This window comes from Crassostrea angulata, chromosome 4 (genome assembly GCF_025612915.1).
Source record: "Crassostrea angulata isolate pt1a10 chromosome 4, ASM2561291v2, whole genome shotgun sequence".
Lineage (NCBI taxonomy): Eukaryota > Metazoa > Mollusca > Bivalvia > Ostreida > Ostreidae > Magallana > Magallana angulata.
The window spans coordinates 16,339,647-16,349,051 of record NC_069114.1 but is presented as its reverse complement, the minus strand read 5'-3'; the positions used below and the strand labels follow the sequence as shown (position 1 = coordinate 16,349,051).

Sequence of the window (9,405 nt, the reverse complement as noted above, 5' to 3'; positions counted from 1 at the left end):
TATTGGCCTTTTAACATGTTACTCTTCTATTAATAAAGAGTTTTGAATTTGCTCTTCAACTGGTTAATTGGTTACCGTTTTAACATGTTACTCTTTGATTGGTTGGCGTTTTTAACGTTGCTTTTTGATTGGTTAGCTTATTGAAGTTGCTCTTTGATTGGTTAGAGTCTTGACACGTTATATCTTTTGATTGGTTGGCGTTTTACATTTAGATTGGATGGCGTTTTGCCTGTTGTTAATTGGTTGACGTTTCACCTGTTGCTATTTGATTGGTCAGATTTTTGACTCGTTCTACGACCTGTTCGCTTTCCTTTTTAATTGATTTGCAGGTTAATTTTGTTAAATTTTTGGTTCAATAAGAAAATACATGCAATATCAAATAATTACATGTTTATTTCACTTAACGTTTGGGGTTTGCAAGTCTTTTTTTCATATAAAAATAAATAACCCAGTTACTTGAGTAGATATTAACTGTTATAAATGCACGTGACCACTTCAAGGCTATTACACATCAATTCCATTTTTGTATACCAAACTTCCTTTGGGTAACTTGTGTCTTCAAATCTTGATTTCAATAATTGATAAAAAGAAAAGGTAAGAATTTCACTTAACGCCAAAAGAGAGCCATAAGATCATGGTGCTAATGTTATAATCAGGACAGTATCCACAATATAACACGACACGTTTATGTTATAATCATGACAGTATCGACAATATAACACGACACGTTTATTTTTTTAAACGAATTCATAAAGTATTATTAACAACATTCTGCAACAAAATACAAAACAACAACCAAATACTTATCACATAGGTATCAACTTTATGTACATCATGAAAAGACTTCTTAAAGAATGAATAAATGCAATAAAAGCATCAATGAATGTTGTACAAGATTGTATAGCTCTCTCTCTCTCTCTCTCTCTCTCTCTCTCCATCCAGTATGAGTATCAAATGTATGCAAGATGTAAGCAGAGCATATGGAATGTAATATATTCAAATATACATCCTAAAAAATGTAAGAATTCCAAAAAACATGTTCATGTATTGATGCTGGGTTTTTTTTTTTTAAAAATTCTTGTACACTTCTGAGACCATTTGTTATTCATAATACAAGCTGAAGCATAATTTTACTGGGCAATTCAAAGCTATTTTGCTCAAATTTAATCATGATTTCAAAAAGCAGCACAGGAATTAAGACCAAGAAAAGTCTTGGAATCTTTAAATAAAAAAAAAAACAATTCATCAAAATTTCTTGAAAATTCATGATATCAATCAAGTCTCTAATCCTTGTCTTTTTAGAGGTATGTCACATGGCAGTGAAAGTTTAAAAATGGCTGATCACCCCCCCCCCCCCCCTCCTCCTTTCTTTTGGTTCAGCAGACTTCGGCAGTCTTTATGTCCTATCTAGTTGTGAGGTTGTGTGGTGGGGTGAAGGGTAGTGGGATCTCTGTAGTGGTCGTCAATGTCCCCCACAACTCCACTCTCACAGCTCTCGATCAGCGAGTAACTCCGGTAGAAACTAGAATTAGAATGGGGACCAATTGGACTAGCCTTCCAGCACTCATTGGCATTAGACACCAGGTACCTGGTGACTTTTGGCAGACGATTGGTTTTCAGAAGATAGAAAATGATCAGTCGCATGAAGATCTGACTGATGAGCATGAGGCAGGCGAACCCGAACAGGATGTAACAAGTGTTGAACAGGATCTGCCGAAGAGTTACCACCAAGGGCAGCAACTCTGTGTGGAGGTACTCCATGAACGTCACGTCTCTAAACTCTGAAAAAAAAAATAAAAATGCTGGGCATGTTTACTGCAATTTGACGGCATATATGATTTTCATTTTCATTAATAAATAAATGCTTATTTTCCAAATATGGTACCTTGGAGATATTGTGGATGAATTGGCATAAAGTTACATCCCTGTAAGGTGTCTAGGAGTGACAACATTGGTTGTGTGTGTTGACATGGTGATGCATTTTCTATAGAACACAATTCCTGCACAAGGCTCTCAACAATAGAGGTCTGAAAATAAAATAAAATCACAAAATTAAGAAAAAATAAATAACATACAGATATTCAAAGATCAATTTTACATTTTTTTACCCATTTCATACTTACATGTCTCTGCACAGTATGCCCTAATAAGGAGTTAATTTCATTCACTTCCATGACTGTTTTGCTTTGAAATTCTGCCAGCATTTCATTACTCAACACAGCAAAGTCACTCAGCAAAGTATTGGAGATCTCTATTTGCCTGTGGAGCTGAGGTAAAATGGACTTGGTATCCATCAGAAAAGTAGCTGTCTCTATGGTAACAAGGTCATTAGTTGTCATGGTCACAAGAGAAATAATTAAAATAAAAGCACCTACAAGCACGATTCTCCATAACAAAGGAGATATAAGGTGTTTATACACAAAGTCTGCGATAGCCTTTAGCAGAACGTAGGACTCAGCTTTTCCCTGCACAATATGAATACTAGTAGGTCTGGGTTTATCACGACGCTTTTGAGAATATATCTGCTGCAGGACCTGTTCCTTTCCTTTGGAAGACCCCTGAAAATAGTGCAGAAGATCGTTCTTTCTTTCATTGGGATCTTTACTATCGCTATAGCTAAAATGTCTTTCTCTGGGACCCTCGCACTTCTCCGCACTCACTCCAGTCAGAATAAAGTAGATCTTGCCAGCCACGGAGTCCATGGCTACTTTCTCCTCGACGCCCCGCTTAGCTTTCCTGAACATCTGCTTCAACCAGGTGAAGCGATACAACAACAGGAGGAAGTCCATGAACAAGAATACACAGATGAACACTGGAAACAGGATGGTCCTCATCTTCTCAATCAGTGACGCCGTGGACGTGTGCGACTTTGTCTTCTCCTGACTGGGGGAGGAGTTCTGGTGCTGAGCAGACGGCTGGAAGTTCAACTCGTTCTCCAAGATGTGGAAGTTGTAAGACGTCTGCTGATTGGTCATATCCTCGAGCGAGTTTATCAACAAATCGTCGTCTGACAGAGATAATTTGACGTTGGAATTCAGTTTTGGAAGCGATGAGGATAATCTATAAGATAAACCATAACACACATCATTAGATTACAATATATACATGTTAAACTAATATTGTAGTCTTTAATTTAACAGTTGTGATTTTTAACATACGTTTTCATGATTTCCTCAGTGACGTGGAGTGTCTCCTCTACTTGGTTAATCTCCAGCCAATCCATGAATCCCAGGAGGTGGTCCCTGTCCCGATCACTGTCCACCACATCCTTCTGACCAATGAAAAGCTGCTCCGGGAATTTCAACCAATCGTTTCTCATCAGACTTCTCAGAAACTGATGGTATTTTGACAGCACGTCCTTGAACTGACTCTGTAAAGTACTGTTATATTCCTCGAGGAAAACTGACAGCTCTTCTTGAAGAGTCTTGGATTTTTCCTCTAGCGTATTTGTAAGAATGGTCTCAATGGTTTTATTTTGAAGGTAAAAATGTTTCACATATAAATCCAATTGCTTCTGCATCTGCTTTGAAATTCTTTGAATTTCCTGTAAGTTGTGGAAAGAGCATGCTCTGAGACGATCTCGAGTCTGGTTGTACAAGTGAGATATCTCAGAAGTCTCGGACTCCTGCATCTGATGAAATCGTAGCTCCACAGCCTGGTGTATCTTAGCACTTGTGTTGGACACTATTGTTAAATTCCCTATTAGGGGTCCCTGCACAATATAGAATACTCCTAACAAAACCGAAAATGTGAACATTAAGGCATAGACAACGTACAGTGTAACGAGACAGCAGGTAACACTCCTGGAAATTGGAGTTTTAATCATCCTCGCCCCATCCTCTTGCTTTGATCTGTCCTCATCCTTAAGAAAAGTCACACCTGGGTACTTGAAAACATCATTGGTTGTCACTTTTCTAATTTTGGAAATGCAGAATGCAGCGATCACAAAAATCGTGACCAAAATTCCGGAAAAGATCAGAATGACTATGATCGGTATCCAGGGAAACTGACTGATGACATGTTCCTTGACGACGAGTTCGGAGTTGACCGGAATCTGGGTCGGGTTGATCAGCATGGTCAGAAGGATCTTGTGTGAAGCCGTTGTGTCGTTGATGAAGACAGCGAATACATTGGGGGTGTCGCTGCGAGATCTGGAGAGGATGAAGCTGAAGGAGAACTGGGGGTCCGGACACTTCACGAAGATGTCGTATTTACCGAAATAGGACTCCATGAACTGGTCGTAGACGTCCATTGTCAAATAACCCGGGCATTTCAGAAGGGTACCTAGGAATGGAGACAAAAAAATGTCAAATCATCAAGAATGAAAAGTCAGTTTCTATTCATTTTATAAAATAGCCTTTTGTCATTACTCATACAGTTTAAAAACCATATTTTTATAAAACATCAAAAATCTAATATTGTGTTGAGTTTTTTATCTATAATATGTATCTAAAAGACTTCTTTTAATTTTTTATATACTAAAAACAACATTCCTAAATAACTTATCTTTAATGACAGTTCAAGAAAAAAGCAGCCCCATGAGATTTAATATTTGATTCCTATTTCTATATCCTTTATGTTTCTATGATTTGCACTCTGTCTTAACAATGTTATTGACGTTTACAGATCGAGTAACAACCACTGTACATACCATTGACGGTGATGTTCCAACTCCTGGTGGTGTGGAGCCATTCCAGACTCCCAGTAAAACTACTGGCATTCACTGTAGTTGGCCCAATGTCCTTCTCAAACGTAGACAGAATGGACTTGTCTCCTATAAATATATACAAAAGAATTTAAGTTTAAACAAAGATTTAAGTTCAAAATGTTCCAATTTTATGCTGCCATTTTTAATAGTTAACTTGGAGCCTTTCTAATGTTTGACCAAATAAAAAAAAAATGTTACAAATAGGAATGGATTATTGTATTAAATCACCTCTTTATTTAATCACCAGCTATTACCTTTGATTTCCACTTTGATTTGGGCTGCACTATCTAGGGGCGTGGCTTGATATTCAAATTTCCCGTGGACATTGTAGACGGTCGGATCTATCACTATCTTCTCCGCGGTGTGAAGGGGCTGCTGGGGATAAATCTTCGAGAAGTTCTTGGCGTCGCACCCTTCCTTATTCCACGTGACAGAACTGTACAGAAACGGCCGCTCGAACTGCACGGTGGTGGAGTACACACTACTCTGCCACGATTGCTGCCGCTGCGGGCGGACCTTGAAGTTCTTCCTTGAATTGAACTGCTCGGGCGTCTTCAATGGCTGCACTACGAACCTCATGGGAGTGTTATCAATAAAATGAGTTCCAGTGAGGATCGCCTCCTCGAAGATTTTTGTCTGCGAGTCGTGCTCTGTACGGATGAAGTCCTGACCGGCCTCTCCTTTCTGGTGGTATCCCCTATCGGTGACCTCCGGGGAGAAGTAGCGTGTCTTGAAGCTGTGCTGTATGGAAGGCAGCTTCACCGTATAGCTCACTTTATACAGGTGGGCTGGCTTTTTGTACTGCAGGTGACACATGAACTTCCTGTCTAAACTTTGGAAATTGGGCTCGATGCTATACCTGTATACATCTCCTGTTAGACGATAAGTGGATTTAATCTTTAACGAGGCCTGGGTGGTCAACAAAGTAGCAATCGGATCTACTTTGAATTTTTTAAAATAATTTTTTTTAGCTATAATATATTATTTACAGTAATAAAGAATTTTTTAAAATATATTTTTATATATTATTAAAAAGTTTCAAATTTACAGGTTATCCTAATATATGTATAATTATACAGAGCTTTTTCTGAAGGAGATCAATATATTCTAAAAAAATGGCCATGGCCATCAAGTCCTCTTAAAAGAATCTTCATAATCGGCAAAGTGACTTTGTGATTCAAAGATGGTAAGATAGAGATACAAACCTCTCGCACACTCCACTGGCCTCTTTGGACAGGTCTCACTGAACGCCCTCTTACATGCTAACTTACTGAAACACCCTACTCGGCAACATGCTACGTCCTCTGAAGATGCTGTGAACAAAGAATAAAACCAATTTGAAAGAATTTAAAACATGTTACATTTGGAAATCATTCATGAAATGGTTGAAATTTTTGGACAATACACATTACAGGAAGCCTTACTTGATGTTTGAGTACACTGGTTCAAGCATTTCTGACATAATTCCAAACTCTTCTTGCAGTCTTCCGATGGAAAATTTAGATGTTGGGCTTCTGTCTTCTCCAGATTGAAGGTCTCAGTCAGAAGTGTGTTTGGGAGAGAACAGTACATCAGGTTGGTGTTTTGGAATAACTGAGAAAAATTACTTGCCTGCAAAATGAAAATATTCCTTATTGGACCATAACCATTACCATTCTTTAAGTCTTTTGATTACTGCATTGTACAAAATATATGTGTATTTGCTTGCATTTTGCCATGCAACAAAGCCCTAAAACCTTTCAAATTTAGGAGTAAAGTTTGATTTAGTTTTAAATGTTAATGTAGGGTTTTTTTTTTGGGGGGGGGGGGGGGGGGTGAGGTCAATAAAATGTATACATACAAGTCTTTAAGTATGATGCATATGTCTATCGGTATTAGGTAAGGTGTTATTGTTTTTGACCCCGTTACCTTTCCGTCCGAGTAGGGACACTTGATGTAGAGGTTCCTGTTAAGGTACGAGTCACCCTCCTTGTAACCCTCGGGGCAGGGGGCATTTTCTGTGGGGTTGCAGGTATCCATGCTGGCCACGGTGAACTGGTCCGGAATGATGTCCAGTATCATCTTGTAATGATCAGGCACAATGTCCCTACACACACAGCAACATATATATATCAGAATACTGGTATACCGGTACACTCACACAAAAACTTCTCCCTTTTCCTTTTATCAAAGATATTATTCTATTACTTCAGAAAAAAATACATGTTTTACATTCTTGCATATGTCCTTAAAAATCACTACAACTTTTCCCTAAATATATCTGATTTTATCTTCCCTGCTGATTTAATAAAGCTTAAACTTTGATATGAATATGTGGAATCATCAAAACTCACAGGGATCATTTCATTCTCATTTATTGCCATACTTAAACATGTTTGTGAAGGTCTGAACTGAAAATAGGTTGGTGAGGTAAACCAATGAAATTCAAGAAAAATGGGCAACCATTAACATGAATGATTCTACTCTTAAAAGTTGTAAATGATTGTCGCCGACCTGCAGCACCGGTGCTGTATGAATCCTTACCTGCAGTAGCGGCGCTGTAAGAACGTCATCCGATCCTTCATATTTTTAGTCAGGAAGATATCCCGGAAGAAGAACGGAGCATCGTCCTCATGATCCAGGTCTACGTACTCCGGGATAAGGAACGTCTGGGACACCTTGATGCTGATCTCCATGCCCGACTTCCGGATGAACGGAAACTCCATCTGGTTCTGGTTGCTGTTCAGAAACAGCATGGTCATCTCGTCCCGGACATTGTTCAGGGCCTCCATGAACACGTTGCTGGAGGAGGAGATGGAGATGGAGGCTGCAAAAAGTCAACAACAAAACTGTCAGGATCTACACATGCCTAAAAAACAAAGGATTCCAATTTTGTTCTCCCTATTTTTTTTCAGTGTGTAAAAGTCAAAGAAAAAAAACCCCTAATATATAAGAAAGTGAAAAAAAAATTAGAAGCAAAATTTTCTGTCAGTAATTACTTTTGAATAGTTACATATTATGTTTTTTCAAGAGATTAATGTTTCCTTGATGAAAAACTGCTTGAAATTATCGAATTTTATGAAGAAAATATAATTGAGCAAAAATGATGCTTTCAGTTTTTAGCTCACCTGAGCTGAAAGCTCAAGTGAGCTATTCTGATCACATTTTGTCTGTCGTCCGTCTGTCCGTCTGTCTGTCTGTCCGTCTGTCCGTCTGTCCGTAAACTTTTCACATTTTCAACATCTTCTCAAGAACTACTTGGCCAATTTCAACCAAACTTGGCACAAATCATCCTTAGGCAAAGGGGATTCAAAGTTGTGAAAATTAAGGGCCACACCCGTTTTCAAGGGGAGATAATTAGAAATTAATGAAAAATTTCGAGAAATTTTCAAAAATCTTCTTCTCAAGAACCAGAAAGCCAGGAAAGCTGAAACTTGTGTGGAAGCATCCTCAGGTAGTGTAGATTAAAAGTTGTGAAATTCATGACCCCCGGGGGTAGGGTGGGGCCACAATGGGGGGTTGAAGTTTTACATAGGAATATATAGAGTAAATCTTTAAAAATCTTCTTCTCAGAAACTAAACAGCCAGGAAAGCTGAAACTTGTGTGGAAGCATCCTCAGGTAGTGTAGATTAAAAGTTGTGAAATTCATGACCCCCGGGGGTAGGGTGGGGCCACAATGGGGGTTGAAGTTTTACATAGGAATATATAGAGTAAATCTTTAAAAATCTTCTTTTCAGAAACTAAACAGCCAGGAAAGCTGAAACTTGTGTGGAAGCATCCTCAGGTAGTGTAGATTCAAAGTTGTGAAAATCATGACCCCTGGGGGTAGGGTGTGGCCACAATGGGGGGTCGAAGTTTTACATAGGTATATATAGAGTAAATATTTAAAAATCTTCTTCTCAGAAACTAAACAGCCAGGAAAGCTGAAACTTGTGTGGAAGCATCCTCAGGTAGTGTAGATTCAAAGTTGTGAAAATCATGACCCCTGGGTGTAGGATGGGGCCACAATGGGGGGTCGAAGTTTTACATAGGAATATATAGAGTAAATCTTTAAAAATCTTCTTCTCAGAAACTAAACAGCCAGGAAAGCTGAAACTTGTGTGGAAGCATCCTCAGGTAGTGTAGATTCAAAGTTGTGAAAATCATGACCCCTGGGTGTAGGATGGGGCCACAATGGGGGGTCGAAGTTTTACATAGGAATATATAGAGTAAATCTTTAAAAATCTTCTTCTCAGAAACTAAACAGCCGGGAAAGCTGAAACTTGTGTGGAAGCATCCTCAGGTAGTGTAGATTCAAAGTTGTGAAATTCATGACCCCCGGGGGTAGGGTGGGGCCACAATGGGGGGTCGAAGTTTTACATAGGAATATATAGAGTAAATCTTTAAAAATCTTCTTCTCAGAAACTAAACAGCCAGGAAAGCTGAAACTTGTGTGGAAGCATCCTCAGGTAGTGTAGATTCAAAGTTGTGAAATTCATGACCCCCGGGGGTAGGGTGGGGCCACAATGGGGGTTGAAGTTTTACATAGGAATATATAGAGTAAATCTTTAAAAATCTTCTTCTCAGAAACTAATCAGCCAGGAAAGCTGAAACTTGTGTGGAAGCATCCTCAGGTAGTGTAGATTCAAAGTTGTGAAAATCATGACCCCTGGGGGTAAAGTGGGGCCACAATGGGGGGTCGAAGTTTTACATAGGTATATATAGAGCAAATCTTTAA

At 38.8% G+C, this 9,405-nt stretch overlaps 1 protein-coding gene across 3 annotated transcripts in view; it reads right to left on the bottom strand.

The window, feature by feature from the left end:
- Window positions 1–709: 709 nt before the first annotated feature.
- LOC128181248 (uncharacterized) overlaps window positions 710–9,405 on the bottom strand; it is a 55,489-nt gene continuing 46,793 nt past the window's right edge. For all 3 annotated transcript variants that reach the window (XM_052849572.1, XM_052849573.1, XM_052849574.1), the window contains 10 exons: window positions 7,232–7,514; window positions 6,617–6,794; window positions 6,133–6,319; window positions 5,914–6,021; window positions 4,963–5,580; window positions 4,652–4,774; window positions 3,159–4,284; window positions 2,124–3,060; window positions 1,886–2,027; window positions 710–1,781 (listed from right to left, as the gene is read on the bottom strand). In XM_052849572.1, coding sequence (XP_052705532.1) covers window positions 1,408–1,781; window positions 1,886–2,027; window positions 2,124–3,060; window positions 3,159–4,284; window positions 4,652–4,774; window positions 4,963–5,580; window positions 5,914–6,021; window positions 6,133–6,319; window positions 6,617–6,794; window positions 7,232–7,514 — 4,076 coding nt within the window. In that variant the 3' untranslated portion in view covers window positions 710–1,407. The remainder of the gene's footprint in view (window positions 1,782–1,885; window positions 2,028–2,123; window positions 3,061–3,158; window positions 4,285–4,651; window positions 4,775–4,962; window positions 5,581–5,913; window positions 6,022–6,132; window positions 6,320–6,616; window positions 6,795–7,231; window positions 7,515–9,405) is intronic.